Genomic DNA, 16,019 nt, shown 5'->3' on the forward strand with positions numbered 1-16,019 from the left:
AAGCAGTGGTATCAACGCAGAGTACTAGTATAAGCAGTGGTATCAACGCAGAGTACTAATCTTAATGCTTTTGTTAGTAAAATGTATCCCAATGTCAATAGCAGGAAAAATTTATTTAGCCAAGACATATAATAAGTTCAGGGTGGTTCAGGACTCCAATATTAAGCCGTTCGCGTGTAGAAAAAGAGAGCGTAGTTAATCCTACAAATATAATATTGTATTAAGAAACATATGTACAGAATACTGTAGTAAAAATCTCGTTTCGTATTTGCTTCATCATATACGTTTTGAAAATTCTTTTCCAATCGTATCAAGAAAAATTTTTCCTAAAAAATAATCTACTATGAGGTATTATATTGTATACAAGATGAAAAGGAGATTCTGTCCTTTTTTTACTATTATATATAGATAATAGTAAATAAATCATCTGATTAATTTCACTAAGTCCTTTCTCGATATCTTCCAACAATATTAAAGCAGTATTAATAAAAGAGCGCGACATACGTACCACCTCAATGTTTCGCAGAGATTATTGTAGTTTCTATATACATATATAACTTCCCACACTATATAGGCATTTTCGCGCGATGAAGTTTCAATTTTTTTTTTTGTATTTCTTGATACAAGAATATGTATTATTTGCGCTATACAGAAAGTATAAAATTTTGTTCGAAAAGTGAAAATGAAAATTAGATATATTTACATAATGATTGTTTTCTATATACTATATGTTTTTTGTTCTTTTATGTATGTACATAATCGTATATCTAAACAATATACGATCAAAAGTTTTTAGAGAACGTAATTTTTTTAACAAAAATTAGATATAAACATAAAAAAAAATATCGTTCTCTAATCATAGGAATTCCGAATTAAATACTTAAAATAGTTCTTGAGATTTCCAGAATATATATCTTTTATCTTAAAATTTCAAATAAACGTAGACACTCATAAAACTCAGACACATATATAATAAAATTAAGAAAAATTAGGTATTAATATATAGGACAAGAAACAAATTCTCTAAACATAAATATTGTAACATTCAAATAATTGAATATCGTCAGTCTTTCGTCTAGCGTCAACGGATCTGTATAGTGTAGGTTGCATTACGCGTCAAAAATTATAAATCTTAACAATTTATAAACTATAAAGTTTTATTGATGGCTAACACATCCCGCATCATCATGTTTCTGAGTGTCCACAAGGCGTTCACTACATTCCCGTGGTTGCCAACGCCGTTGCCCAACCATTCGGCAGGTAGCTTCGTGACATCGGGTATTTGCGTGTTATCCGGATTGGCGTTCATCTGCTTGTCCCAATTTGATATGTAACGATTCTCCACGTTCAATCCTTCAATATATCTATACGTGGAAAAAAAAAAAAAAAAAAAAAAAATTGTATGAAGTCGAAAGGGATTGCAAAATATGTATTTAATGTGCTTAAAAGCTTACCTTAAATAGGCATCCGAATGTAATACGCGACTCGGTCTCGGTGGTACCGCGACAAACATTGGTTCTGGTTGCTTAGTAGCAGGTAAGCTGCTCGTTTGAGTCGCGGCTGCTGAAGTTTCTGCGAAACGTTTTTTTTTTAACGTATTGTATGTAAAATTTGGCACGTAATTTTATTGTAATATGTGATATAATTTTACCTGTTTCCATAGGTGGTAATATCGTGGGTCCTTTCGAAGGCATATAATTTCTGCAAGAGCCTACGTATTAATATAGTTCACATAACATAATGTATCAAGATATAAAGAAAAAAAGGAAATAATTTCTATACCTGCTTCTTTCGGAAGGTGGTATTATACGACCGTGCGATTTGAGAATGTGCACTTCTTTGACATGTCTCGCGAGTCTTTGTACACTCGGGAAAGGCGGAACGGATTTCTTTGTTCGGCCGCAACCGCGCCATTGGCATTGATACTCTACGTCTGCAATATTCACGTTAACAATTTAAATTTTCTATTCACAATTGTGACCGCAATTGCAATTCGTCTCGGATCGTACTCACCGCTAGGAGCGTTCGCGAACGATGATTGCACATGACCGTTCTGTTCCGCGATGCAATGATCAATGCAGTCAGTCATATCCTCGAACTGCCAATCGCAATTGTCCCAACAACACTCGTACACTACGTCCTGCGTAGCATTCGTGCCTATCGTAGTCGTTCCCTTCAATTGGCCGCCGTCCTCGTTCATTTTGATCGCACGTTCCTCCCAGGCTTGCTTTTCCCCTGCCGGTAGCTTCCTCCACTGAAACGAGAATTGTTTTACACATTTTACGAGTGATCAGTTCTGTTACGTTGTTTGTGATTTGTGAAAGGGCACAATTAGCAAAATCACTTTTCTAATATTTTGAAAATGATTCGACAAACTGTTTTAGATCACGGCTACTCTTTTCTATTCATAAGAGAATAAAATACAAATAAAGTTTATATATATCGAGAATAATGACTACCACATAAATTACGGACGATATAAATCACACAATATAGAATTTATATAAAAGTTTATATGTATATTGCATATATATATATACATACACACTACTGTATTATACTAATGGAAGAATATAAAAAATGCATTATTATGCATTTACAGTTTGCTATGAACAGGATAATTATTGTAGGAATAGAGTAGCCGTTGAGATGTAATATCTCATTTTTTTTTGGATAAAGGATCAAGTATGCTGAATAATGTTTAATGAGCGACATGTATACAAAGCGAGGAAAATTCTTTACACAACCAATCATGGAGTTCTTACATTCACAATTCCGTTTTGCTTTATTAAACAAATGTCAATGTTTTTAAACAAATTTGACGCCCAAATCGAGAGCATATGATTGTGTATAAGAAAATTTATTCCGCATACATTCCTCCATCAAAGATTCATTTATAACAAACAGTAAAAAATCAAGAGTAAAAAAGAAATAAATACCTCGTTGCCAACAATTCTGCTAATCTCTCCGAAGGACGATTCAGGATTGTTTTGTGTAATCTGCGTTCGCATTTTACTCGAATATAAAATATAGCCCGTAACTAATTTCTTACCCGCCGTTTTCTAAACAGAAGAAGAAACACAAATTATAATGCCACTGTTTTCGTGTGTGTGTGTGTGTGTGTGTGTATGTGTGTGTGTAAAAAACATATTGTCTTTAATATTTTTCTTTTTATAGCAGTCACATCAAATTGTCGATCTATTGTCAAGGCAAGTGATATCTCAAACGGTGCAAAAAAAAAATAAAAGAAATGAAAGGAGAGGTATGTATATGCTGGCATATTTCTTTAAATAAAAAGAAAGTGAAATAAATAAATAGAATATGACGTGTGACGATAGTTGATAAAAGTGAGAGAAAAAAAAGAAAAAAAAAAAGTGGTCACGGTAAAGCCTACCTTCTTAGTCGACACAGGTGTTTGAGTATTGGAGAGCACCGGTTGAGCTTCCGTAGATCCAACGGATGGTGGACCACCAGCATCCATGCTGTCTTCCCCAACTCCTACTCCCACTCCCACTCCTAATCCTACCCCCATGCTTAGTACATCGGGTTCCAGCTTCGGTAACAATGGTGACGCTTCCTACACCATTTAGGCTTATGTTACCTTCATTTCTCATCCGTTACTACCGATCGCGAGATATATTTTCGTGACTTTTTTCTTTTTCTCCAAAGATAGAAGTTAATTTATAATAAGAGTCGTCATCCTTTCTCGCTCTCATCTCCAAGAAAAATTATCGCGAAGTGTTTTCCTACTCTTAATGTATATATAATTTTTTTCTAATATCTAATCTCTAATTATCGAATAAAATCAATACCCATTTTTGAATTTAATACCGATATCGCATATATGCATATGAAATACAATACGTGTACATTCGATTTCTTTTTTTGTATATAAATAGATTAGTTGATATATATATATATTCTAAAGCGAATTCTTCATTCTTACATTAGTTGGGTTAGAATGACATGGAAGCAAGATCTTTCGGTGGTGCTTTATGCTTTTTGTAACATATTAGCAATATAAAACCCAACAGGTGCTCTGATTCAATTGTCGAATACATATAATCGCTCGATCACACAAACACTAACACATAGTTGCACATATAAACGAAACGAAAGAAAAAATGAATATGCCGGCATAGATCGAAAATGCATGCATGTAAATGCATTCTTGTTGATGTAACAAAATATTCATATCACACGCAACCAATCCACAAATTCAAAGGAAAAGACATGTAATATGTTTCTCCTTTTTTTCTTGTATATGTATATAATGGCAAACTATTAGCAAAATTAGATACTTTAGTTAGCTTGCGTGTGATCTTGAAGGAACGTGCGACTGTATATATTGTTCGTTATTGAAAATAAGAGATATAAGATTTCTGTATTATAGCAATTACCATTTCAAATTGTGCCGAGCTGGGCGTGACGGACTTGACTTGATTTTGCGTCTGAGCCACATCGCTCGAAACCTATAACACACACAGGACATGCAAAGCGATAAATTCATTTCAGTTAGTCGCGTAGAACGAATTGTAGAATATATCCTACTAATTTTACTATAGAACTAAATAGAGGTTACATTTATGCATATTTGTTAGTTTATATATGTATATAAAATTCTTATAGCATACTTTGGCAGGATTGATAGGCCTCCGGAAAAAGTAGATCTCATCCTCGATCACCGCCGATGTATGATTAAACTTCTTTAAACCTTCCTGACTAAGCTTTCTCATCAAGCTTTTGCTTTCGTCGTACAACGATTCGCAAATGTATATGTCATCTTCTGGTATCTCCGTCGGTCTACCTGTATAATCGTGATAACATATATAGTAAACTCGTATCTTTTATCAATCCCGTTCGTGAACATCAAATAGTAGATATACTTACTACATATGTACTCTCCGTAATCGAGGACGGCACATTTGCCAACAATAGCTACAATAGGATGAGTGCCGTCTACAGTAGATAGAAACAATTCTTGCTTATAAAATAATTTTGTAGGTGTATGTGGCACTTCTGTAGGCATTAGTAACCAAGGACCTTTGAAATAGCATTTTCCGCTAAAAACACAATACCATGGATGTATATATCACTATAATAAATATTTAAGCAGTATACATGTAAGAAGAAGAAGAAGAAGAAGAAGAAGAAGAAGAAGAAGAAGAAAAAAAAAAGTCGACAAAAATTTCGATCTGTTTTTATGTGATGTATTTATGTAGTTGATTGACAATCTTTGACTGAGAAGAGAATATGTAAAGAATGTAAGAAATTATATAGAAATATGAAAGAATAAATAAAGATCTAAACTAATTTTGCTGGAGAACGATATAAATATCATAAGAAATATATTTTGTGAGCATAGATTTATTACTTACTCTTTAGTTGACCATATAGCATCAATTTGTGCTATTTGCTGTCTGCCTCCGTCTGTTGCTACGTAAACGAAATCACCCGTTTTCACAGATCCCACGCAAGTGTTGTACTGCTCGTAGTATGTATTTTCGGTATCTTCTGGATTATATAGTATCACATTCTGAATACAAAAAGTATAAAATATATTAAATAACATAATTAAAATAATTATGGGGCAAAAGAATAGTTGATAATTTAGGCGAATGAGAAAGATATAACAAATTACTACTCACAGGTTTCTCCTTTTCCATCAGTTTTTCTCCCTCTTCCAACTCAGCAATTTCTTCCTTATGCTTCTCCAATCGTTCCTTGTATACAGAGATTACTCGTTTTGGTTCCAACAGTTTCTCCCTTGGAATTAATTTCAAATGATCTGGATCGAAATTCCAGACTTTGATTTTCTTGAAAGCTCTGGCCTTTGTGGAATAGCGCGATTCGCATACGTAGACGTCTTTCTCTAGGAAGCCTTCTGGTTGCATTCGAAAGTAATCCTTTACGCTTAAAACACAACATCTGCCTGCCACTTTAGCTAAAGGTATAGCCACATGGGCGTCACTCTTAAATAATTCTTTATCCAAGAATTTTCGCGACGCTACATGATACGTTTCGCTCGGTCTATAAAAGAGATTTCCATATAACATTTGCTGACCCTCTGCATTGGTCCAGAGCCTTTCTATAAGAACCACACTAAACTCCATGCCTCTTTCAGAAGGTTCAACATATGCAAAGTCACCAGCCCTATATACTTCTTGATTGAAACTCATAGAACCCCCATTATCGCTATTGTTTGTTTCTGTATTTGTATTCGTTTCCGAATCCTATAGTAATAAATATTTTAAGTTGTAGTTTAACCAATAATATCTTTCATGATATAAATTTATATTTCGTGTAAAGCAAGAAAGTTTAACTTACTTTTGTCTCATTTCCATCACAACTCTCATCTTCATTAGGTAAATTTAATTCCTGTTGTTGCTTTATCCTTTTGAGTTCTGCTACCTGAGAAGACAAATCAAGGAGTGTATAGTTTAATGCTGGTGAATGTAACAGATCTCCTGCACGGGTTGCCTCATCACGGGTACGTAAAAAAAAGGCCTGAAGTTCGACACTATCCTCAAACGGTTGCGAGTCCGTGCGCGATAGCCTCCGTGCTCTCTCCAGGCATGTAAAAACATCTTCTTGAAATCGATCTAATCTTTTGTAAACTCCTCGATCCAATCTTCTTTTAATCAAATCTAATGACAATCCTCGTATCCTATTTTTTTTTACATATAAACACTTGTTTAAAAAAAAAAAAAAAATTGAAATTGTTTTGATATAAAAGACAAGATGCAAAACGCATTCGTACTTTTTTCCATCAATAACGTCGTGCTCTGGAAGTTCTGCCATTGAATCAGAATAACACCTTCCTTCTTCATCCTGATGATTATAAAGCGCGGTGAATATCGTCGCTAATATCTCTTGAACGGCGGCAGACACATCAGGTACACTTTCTTCGTCCTCGCTCAGTTGTAATTTACTTTGCAGCACTAATCTTTGAAGTATTAAAGCGTCCTAAAAATATTGGTTATGTTGTCATTTACAGCAATGATACTCGCGCCAGCTCTTTCTCTATCTTTGATAGAGATTTTAACAAGCGCGATACGATGATGAGAACACGTGTATAAATGATATCTTTTTGTTTACTTTTGTTTCATTCTTCTTGTATCTCTTTCGTATGTGTTTATCTAATTCCTTGTCTCTCAACAAGCGTATAAAACATGGTCGAACCTTTAATGGATTTTGCGCTGTGTTCAATGAATTTTGCTTGCTTTGTACGAACATTCTCGAGATTTTGAACACGTATGTATGATAAAAGATTTTCTCGTAAAAAGAAAGCTCGGAATTACAGTAAAACTTGTCTATATCGGAAAATCCGCGATAAAAATTAATTGTTCTAGTAAGGTTAAAACTTGCAAATATCATAGAGATCAATATATATACACATTATCGATATTTTTTTTTTAATTTATATAATTTTACGCGCCATATATTTCACGATCGTACACGAAGCATTTTGCGGCAAGCGAGAATCTCGATAAGTTTTGAAGCAAGCGACCGAAGAGAAGCCTCGTGTAACCTCCAAAAACTCCGACCGTGTAAACAGAGGTGGGCTTTCCATCTTTTGCCGCGAAATTTCAAGTTTCTCTATACGCATGTATTCTACATCGATTTGTGAATATATTCTAGTTACACGCGAAGAATTTCATTCCAAAATCATTTTTTTTTTTGTAATTAAAAGAAAGGAAATTATTTTAAAAATAAATTTGGAAACCATTGCTTCATAATTTTAATATTTATAAGAGATTTGAACTATATGTTATTTTAAATAATATATTTTTCGAAAATATTTGGAAAATATCCAATGTCAAAAATTAAATTGAAATTGTATATTACTTAAGATAATCTCCTTTTTTACAGGTAGATGACAGAATCTTATCTTAAAATAAGTGTTGCACATTAATAATTTTTTCATGAAAATTCTAACACATCAAACTTTGCAATTAAAAACTAACAAAAAATTAAGCAAATGTATATTGTCAATCGTTTTGATAACTCTAATTTAAAGCTACCTGGTTTACACCATCAAAATCTTGAAGTATTTCTATTATTAGTAATCTTAATAGATTATCTTTATAGTATATGTAATTTTTTTTAATGTGTATATATATATATATATAAAAGGTATACTTTTATATATAGAATGTTTCGCACTGTTTCCGTGCAGAATTTTTTTAACATTTTTTTTTATCAACTTAATATCAATTTAACAGAATTTTTTAAGCTAAGTTATCAATATTTTTGATGTTAAAGATTGAAAAATTGTGTGATAAATGGAGATCTCCAAAAAATTAATTGTAGATTGATCAAAGAATCTGTTATTAAAAAGTAATAATGACAACAAATGGTTAGGTTAGGTTAGGGGACACTGTGCATAAAATGTTTACAAAAATAAATTTTTAACTATACAAACCTTGTATATTTGCGAGTCCGGTTCGTTATACTTGCATGCGTTGTCGAACATTAATATAAAATCAGATACTAGCTCGTCCAAATTTTCATATCCGTTATTCTTTAAAATAGAAGCTATCTTCTCCATATGTATAGGCTGCTTTATCACTTCATAATAATCTGGATATTCATTTTTATTTGGTAATTTCATGAAAATTAGAGATAATTGTCTTCCTTTTGCATCATGGTAGTCTTTAATTGTATCGTATAGAGTTCGTAATTTTTGCAAATGAAGTGGTACTATTTTTTTCGGTCTCCTGAATATTGATAGAAAAAGAAGTAAAAAGTAAAGAAAAGACAAAATGAATAAATATCTTCCTCATTTCTTTATATAAACTGACATACCCGACGTTTCTGGTTGGAGTTGATGCAGTAGATTTGGATTTGGATGTATCCGGCAAGGGTCCTAATTCCTTCACCTTATCCATCAAAACTTTCTCCAATGTATTAGCATCTTCATATATCAATGAACCTTCCTCGTTATATTGGCGGCAATTATTAAACATTAACTAAAACAACAAACAGCAAGATATCTGTTAAGAAAATATCTATCATCAGACTTTCGAAATTGATCAAGTTATGATGACAGTACCTTAAAATCTTGTATTAATTCGCTTTCGCTTTGATATTTCTCTGCTTTAATATTAGCTTCAATTGCTAGCATGTCTATGGGTTCAGCTATCACTTGGTAATAATCCGGATATAATTTTTTGGAAGGCTTTTCCATAAACATTAACATAGGTTGCCGACCGTCCTCACACTGTAAAATATTATAGCATGCTATATGTCGACTGATCACGTCGATTGCAATGTATTTTGGAATTACTTACAACATATTCTATAACACACTTGACTAATGTGTACAATCTTTTCTTCAATGGTATATTATCTTTATATTTTCCTCGCGTCAATAAATTTGAAGCGCGTTTAATTAATTTAGGTTGATAGGAGCTATTCTCGGATTCGCTATCCGAATCGGAATCCTATGGAAAATTAAATATATTATATTTTTCACAGAAATACTATATGTAAAATAATTGTGCTTAATTTGATGTCACAATATATTACCTGATCAAATTCTAGAAGTTCTTGTACTTTTTCCTGCATTATTTTTTGCAATTTAACAGCGCACTGAAATCAAATAAAAAAATATATATATATAATTGTGTATCACAATTATTATACACATTGTAATATTTTTCAATTTAATACAAAATTATTTGGAATTTATGAATATAGTCATGTATGTATATTTTATATAACAAAATTAATATTTTAATTATATGTATTTATAATGAAAAGTAATTAAAATTAAATTGAAACAAAATGTGTTACCTTATATAGTCGAGAAGTATGTATATTATATTTCTTAGCATTTTCAAACATGATATTCATATCTCCAGCTACTTCACTAACAGTACCATAGTCGCCTTTCTGAAAAACATTATTTAAATATAAAAACATACATAAATAGTAAAAATGATATTTTATTAAAACATTATTCTTTTGATGTAAAAACTATTTCATCATTTCAAAATACATACTTTTATTTTTGTACGTATTTGTAATAAAGATATAGGATTCTTAATCATCTTATAGTAATCAGGATATAATCTCTTTGATGGAAGCTTCCAAAAATATTCACTCATTCTTACACCTACAAGCACAATATGCACTGTATAGTTGTATTCTAAAAGTAATACATGTGTAATAAATTCTGTAATACTTGTAATACTGTATTACAAATAATACAGTTTTCTGTTTTAACAAGATCACATTATTATTATGCCTTGATTATTAGGAGCTGTCCGAATGGTTTGAAATAGTTGCCATTGTGGATTATCAGCTTCTTCAGTCTCAGCAGGTTCTTCCTCTTCGTCGTCACTTTCGTCATCTTCATCGACTAATGCCGCAGTTTGCGCTATTAATGATTGCGCCATAGTACGATTGCCTCTTTTGCTTCTCGTCGATGGTGCAGTTGTAGCAATCTTGGGGGTGTTACTACCTAATCCGCCGTCTTGTCTCCTCGCGGCCGCAGTAATTATCTTTTTCAAGAGTTTGGCATCTTTATAGATTTGTGAACCAGGCTCATTAAACTGACAAGCATTGCGGCACATGAGCATTAAATCTTTTTCCATATCGCCGATTAAACTATATGCACCTTCCTGAATCTTTCTCGCAATAGTTTTCAAATCAATGGGTGTCTCAATGACATCGTAATATTCAGGATAAAGCTGCAACATTAGACATTTCATTAATAAATATGATAAGCAAATTTAAATTCAATTTCAAACACAAATTGCAAACCTTTTTGGATGGTTTGAGCTGAAACATAATATGAAGAGGTCTATTATTGTCAGTAGGATCGGTCGCCGTCATAACCGCTGCAAATAAATCCTCAAAGAGCTGCATAGTTTCTTCATCGAGATTTGCAGAACTTTCGGAAGTATCCTCCGCATCGTCTTGTCTTGTTGCTGCTTTACGAGCCTTAAATATGCATTAATATATTAACATGTGTGTACATATATATATATATATGATAAGATACAAAATTTTAGTGAATCACTAAAATTACCAATCTTCCAACTTTTAAGATAAGTTTTCCCTTAGGTTCTGGATCTTCATACTCCTCTGTGATACGATTTTTTGTATTTATACATAATTCCCACAATTCAGTCGCATCTTTGTATTCGGGAGATGTACGCTACAAAGATTATATAACAAATATTTCAATTGCCGAAAAATAAATGTGATAACAAACATCTTATACGCATACTATATCAATATCTGTATAGACTAAATAATGGAGTAATATATGCACAATCTTACCATGTAAAAAGCTTTTGCATTATTCACCATAAGCTGAATATCAGCAGCGAGATCATCCATATCACGATACTCATCAGTTTTCAGCTTCTGTTGAACTTTCAAAAGATCAATAGGATTAGAAACAACTTCATAATATCCCGGTTCTTGCCTACGTTTAGGCACACGTATAAACGCATCGCACAGCAAGGTTCCATCCTCTTTTTTCTGATTACGAAGTATATCGTACAATTGTTGGCACAAGTCACTCTATATCAGACAGAAATAATAAACATAAGTATAAGAGATAGTGCGAATGTTAAAAACACACATACGCACACTCACAGGATCTAATTTTTTCCTTCTTTTCGTTGGTTCAGGTGGAATATCGTCGCCGTCGTCCTCGGTACCGCGACTGGCTACCGACGATGTTCTACGACGTTTGTTCATCCTGGTGTCTCTTAAAAAGTTACACAAGATATAAATGAATAGGAATCTTTATAGCAATATATCTATAACAGATTCATTACATATTATCCGCCCGAACGCTCAATGTATAAAACTCAACGCGAAAGAGGCTATTTTGCAGCAAGCTATCACAATTTTGTAAACAAATGTACGTATGCGCATATATATACATTCGCGTACGTGTGTGCGTATATGTACATAAAAAGGGCTCTTGAACTAAACACGAAGCTTATTCGTCGAATCGTCGTTGCGCCGTTATTATCGCAGATATCGCGAGCCGAGAATCCGGAGATTCTCTCCCGAGGACGAGGAGCGTGCGGGCAAATTTACGGGTGAAGACACGTTCCGCGACGCGGCACGTCTCTCGACGTGCGTCAACGTCTCGCGCGAATTCCTCGACGCGGGACGTCACACGTATATACGCAAGGGGGAGGGTAATACCGAGAGATACACCGCAACTCTCTCTCTGTGGCAGCTAAAAAAATTTCGCCGCCATGATAAGTCGCCACTGTGCCGCTTCGAAATGCGGCATACGCACCGCACACTGTGTATCGTGTCTCGAACACGCGCCGACGAGACGCGCTCACCGCCACTGTCATCGATCAAACGCGCCGTCCCCGGATGCGTGCGATGCGTCCAAGTCCGAACGCCGTGCTTTTCCCCGAATAGCTCTACAGCCGCATTCCGTTGCTGAGATCTCTGTCGCCATGTATTTGCGAAATCTCATCGAGTAGTCGCCCACCTCGCAATCCCGGGCGACGAGTTACGATTTTTTATTTTTTACCATCTGTCCCCTGCTCACCTGTCCTCGCGCTTTCACGTAAGGAGATTCTCATTTAATGCGCAAACATATGTGTGTAGATCCCTTCGAAAACGCGCGAGCTACAAGCGCGTTACTGCGCTTTTACGTCTGCTACGTTCCAGGTGGACGATACACGTCTCGATCGACGCCATGCTTGCCAATTGCTCCTTCGGTATAGAAAACCATACATGTCGGTAAACGGATCTCCCTCTTTCTCTCTTTTTTTTACTCGAGAGGCAAATGCTCTGCGTTTTTATTCATTGGAACGGAATCTGTAGATATACGAGATTCTTACAGATCTTGTATTATTACCTATATCTGTTAATATCGAATGCGATAATTAATATGAAATATCTACGGCATAATAGGGAATTATAAATGATTATAACGCACTGATGGTAAAATAGAATCAGTAGTCATCAGTATGCACCGGAAATAAGTTGGCGCTGGAAGTGCATATTTTTTAATAATTAATAGCTCAAACGATTTCTATATATATATATATTTATATATAATATATATAAATTATATGACAGGTATATTGTTTGTAAAGTTGAAAAAAATTACGTTTTATATCTAACATACATTATGTTGGAAAAACCACCCGGTCCGGATAATCAATTATCCAAGGAAGATTATTTAATAATGAGAGCTAAAGAAGCGTTGCCAATCGATATTTATGCTGCGAAATCGTGGCTAATTACTGCAAAATCTTTATTTCCGCATAGTGCTAAAGTTCAGGTAAGAATATTCCATCATTTAATTAACTTCTTTTTTAATTTTTTTTTAATTTTCCATAAATTGATAATAATAATAATCAATGATATATCCTAAGAATTAAATCCTAAAAAAATAAACATAATTTTGCAATAACTAGGGTTGAAACTAGTATGTAGTTATATAATAATTGTACGGATATACACAGTAATGCTAATTGCTTATAGTATAGGAATCTATATAGCTATATAGGAATTTTACATTGCTTTTAGTTTGAAGCGTATCGAATCGAGAAACTGTCAAAGAATGTAAAAGAAGCAGCAAAATGCTTCAGCGAAATGTGAGTACTGATTACTACGCGAAATTTATATGTATATGAGAGACTTTCTTTCTAATAATCTTAAATTATATAAATATAGATTTCAAAATTTTCCGGACGATCGTGACATATGGAAAGAGATAGAAATGGTGACGACATGTCTTCGCTTGGAACAGTGCGACAGCGAGGCAGAATTTTTGTGCCAAATGTTTCAACACATTTCGCAGGATTTACAACACAGATTGCTTGTGATGACAGCTGATCATAGCGAAGACACGATGGAGCATTGCAAATTATTGCTCTTATTGTTACGCAGATTTCCTCAAACTATAGCAACCCATGGAGTATGTACCTTAAAATATCTAAATTATTTTATTAGATTAATTAAATATGTTTAGGTTTCTTTTATTTTTTTTAAATTTTATTCGTTTATGTGTAATATTTTAGCCACGTTTGGTGGAGACTCTCTTAACTGCTGAGAAACATAGCCATCCAGGCCGAGCTGTGAACGGTTTCAGAAGATTATTGGCATGTGATGCATTGCCATTGCTTGGTGCTGCTCCAGTAGAATTGAATCCTCGTCTCAGTTTAAGATTGCTCTGTAAGGCTGTAGAATTTTACTTAGCGTATATACAGCAGCCACAAGATGGGCAAATTCAAAATCCATGGGACAGACTTTTCCAAATTGTGGAATTAATAGGCAAGAAATTAGGGTGGGAATTGAGTAGTTTATTTTCTATGCCTTGGAGTCGCGAAATGTACAGCGATAGATTACAACAGTACGCAATTGCACACAGTACAGGTCTGTGCGATGAGCTTATAGTCAGACAATTACTGATGTGTACAGTTGTAATATTATTGAGAATATTAAACGAGCATGCCACTCTTATTAACAATGACGAGACACTGTATTGCCTAGTAGAGGCTTTTGGAGAAGGAATACATTCTTCCACAGGTGAAATATTATATTCACGAAAGTAATATATTCGAAAGTGATTACAAGCTTTATATTTATCTCTTGAATTCTGTAAACCAGAGCCGAAATTGAAAAAACGGAAACGAGAGGATAATACAGGTGTAATAATAACCAGTGACAGTGATTACAATGGCAATGGTCTAGCATTGGCAGTAAAATTATGGGATTTATTGCACAGCAGTGACTATCTTCAAAGAGAAATCGGCAAACTGAGTCAACAATTACGACTAGATACCTGGTTGAACCCATTCTTAACAGATTTGGCGACATACAAAGGCTTACATCATGAAGTATTAGCCAGGCTGTCGCAAGAAGGCAGTAATTTATCTGTTAATCTTCGTTTGGCCAGCACATGTTTCTTTTTGAGAGATTATAAGGTGTGCTATAGTTATAATCATATATGATTATATTTTTATTTCCATATATTTCCTCTCTCTTTTCAAAGCTATTAAAAATAATCTCTTTCTTAGATAATGTTGGAGCATATTGTTCTGGTAGCAAGTTCATTACCTACTGTATCAGGCAAAGTATCTCACAATTTGACCATTCCAAGCATAAGGCATTTACATTATTTGACTCTCGCCCGTTTCCCTATTTTACAATATTGTTGCAAATTGCTTCTTTTAGCTATAAAAGTAATAGCTTCTTTTCGTAATACACACACACACACACACATATGATTGGTATCGGCCATTATACGATTGTGATTCTAGGAAAATTTTTCATTACTTGGAAATGTTGGTGATTTGGCTATTGGACATGCATTGATCTTAATACAGATAGATTGGCCGCAAGAAGCTAGTACTTTGACTGCAATAATGGAACGAATTCTTAGTCGCGGAAGTTTTTCTTACCCGTTCTTCCAAACGTATATAATATACGTAGATATTTTGGAAGAATTAACATATTTATGGACTGAACATGGCGGTGGAGTATCATTGGACATAACTGCAGGCGCGGGGGTTTTACAAAGTATTTTTTTTTTTTTTTTTTTTTTCCCTCGATATGTTCATACCGCACAGATGTGAGATAAATTAAAATAATCATAATTATTTTAGATCGCCGTATTGCTACTCGTGGTGCTGATAAAGGAGTGCGCGAGGAGGTGAAGCAAGCTATGCGTCGACAAGCCGCACGAGACGGCATTGATCCTGTAGACGAATTGTTACAGAAATTCATAGTCAACGATAAAGCCGCTATTTTACATGCATTAATTATTTCATGAATTAACTCTGAATCTTGCTATTCGTTGTCGTGATTTGTGATACACAACAAAATTTTATATATGAAATATGTAGAAACAAAATTATGTTGTTTTATTTAGTAACAATATAAAAGACATTTTGCAAATACTTTGTGAAGATTTTATAAATTGATGTACAGAGATTTATACAATTAAAAGAACATGTTGCTTTTATTTATCGCACACAATCCCAATTTACATATTAAATATATTATATTGAGCACAA

The 16,019-nt window shown here is 33.8% G+C and overlaps 2 protein-coding genes across 8 annotated transcripts; one reads left to right on the plus strand and one right to left on the minus strand.

The window, feature by feature from the left end:
* Positions 1 to 62: 62 nt before the first annotated feature.
* Positions 63 to 12,680, minus strand: Polybromo (protein polybromo). 6 transcript variants are annotated; one of them, XM_070298795.1, is made up of 27 exons: positions 12,539 to 12,680; positions 11,614 to 11,728; positions 11,293 to 11,538; positions 11,039 to 11,167; positions 10,771 to 10,950; positions 10,253 to 10,697; positions 10,008 to 10,120; positions 9,799 to 9,897; positions 9,532 to 9,594; positions 9,294 to 9,446; positions 9,056 to 9,223; positions 8,809 to 8,972; positions 8,426 to 8,720; positions 6,761 to 6,966; positions 6,328 to 6,667; positions 5,649 to 6,233; positions 5,379 to 5,536; positions 4,891 to 5,063; positions 4,635 to 4,807; positions 4,401 to 4,472; positions 3,395 to 3,577; positions 2,940 to 3,062; positions 2,014 to 2,254; positions 1,783 to 1,933; positions 1,652 to 1,701; positions 1,455 to 1,572; positions 63 to 1,364 (listed from the first exon to the last, which is right to left on the minus strand). In XM_070298795.1, the coding sequence occupies exons 2-27, from the start codon at positions 11,716 to 11,718 to the stop codon at positions 1,148 to 1,150; spliced, it is 4,950 nt and encodes a 1,649-aa protein (XP_070154896.1). In that variant the 5' UTR covers positions 11,719 to 11,728; positions 12,539 to 12,680; the 3' UTR covers positions 63 to 1,147. The 6 variants fall into 6 exon arrangements, with proteins under 6 accessions (XP_070154896.1, XP_070154893.1, XP_070154892.1 ...); XM_070298792.1 differs by having other exon boundaries at positions 9,297 to 9,446; positions 12,178 to 12,680; XM_070298791.1 differs by having other exon boundaries at positions 12,178 to 12,680.
* On the plus strand, positions 11,993 to 16,006 carry Ints10 (integrator complex subunit 10). 2 transcript variants are annotated; one of them, XM_070298801.1, is made up of 8 exons: positions 11,993 to 13,279; positions 13,528 to 13,595; positions 13,675 to 13,918; positions 14,022 to 14,529; positions 14,611 to 14,927; positions 15,021 to 15,185; positions 15,264 to 15,504; positions 15,609 to 16,006. In XM_070298801.1, exons 1-8 carry the CDS (start codon positions 13,127 to 13,129, stop codon positions 15,773 to 15,775), a joined length of 1,863 nt encoding a protein of 620 aa, XP_070154902.1. In that variant the 5' UTR covers positions 11,993 to 13,126; the 3' UTR covers positions 15,776 to 16,006. The 2 variants fall into 2 exon arrangements, with proteins under 2 accessions (XP_070154902.1, XP_070154901.1); XM_070298800.1 differs by having other exon boundaries at positions 11,995 to 13,279; positions 15,264 to 15,522; positions 15,609 to 16,003.
* Positions 16,007 to 16,019: the final 13 nt, after the last annotated feature.

This window comes from Polyergus mexicanus, unplaced genomic scaffold (assembly GCF_030449975.1).
Source record: "Polyergus mexicanus isolate NDT 795.1 unplaced genomic scaffold, iyPolMexi1.0 SCAF_7, whole genome shotgun sequence".
In the NCBI taxonomy this organism is placed as follows: Eukaryota; Metazoa; Arthropoda; class Insecta; order Hymenoptera; family Formicidae; genus Polyergus; species Polyergus mexicanus.

Excerpts from the sequence above, each read along its gene's own strand:
- Polybromo (XM_070298791.1), bottom strand. The coding sequence starts at position 12,335 with ATGACAGTGGCGGTGAGCGCGTCTCGTCGGCGCGTGTTCGAGACACGA. Across the intron at positions 6,668-6,760 it reads GACGTTATTGATGGAAAAAA|GATACGAGGATTGTCATTAG; the intron begins GTACGAATGCGT and ends AAAAAAAAATAG. Across the intron at positions 1,365-1,454 it reads CATTCGGATGCCTATTTAAG|ATATATTGAAGGATTGAACG; the intron begins GTAAGCTTTTAA and ends TTCCACGTATAG.
- Ints10 (XM_070298800.1), top strand. The coding sequence starts at position 13,127 with ATGTTGGAAAAACCACCCGGTCCGGATAATCAATTATCCAAGGAAGAT. Across the intron at positions 14,530-14,610 it reads AGGAATACATTCTTCCACAG|AGCCGAAATTGAAAAAACGG; the intron begins GTGAAATATTAT and ends TCTGTAAACCAG. Across the intron at positions 15,186-15,263 it reads TGCTTCTTTTAGCTATAAAA|GAAAATTTTTCATTACTTGG; the intron begins GTAATAGCTTCT and ends TTGTGATTCTAG.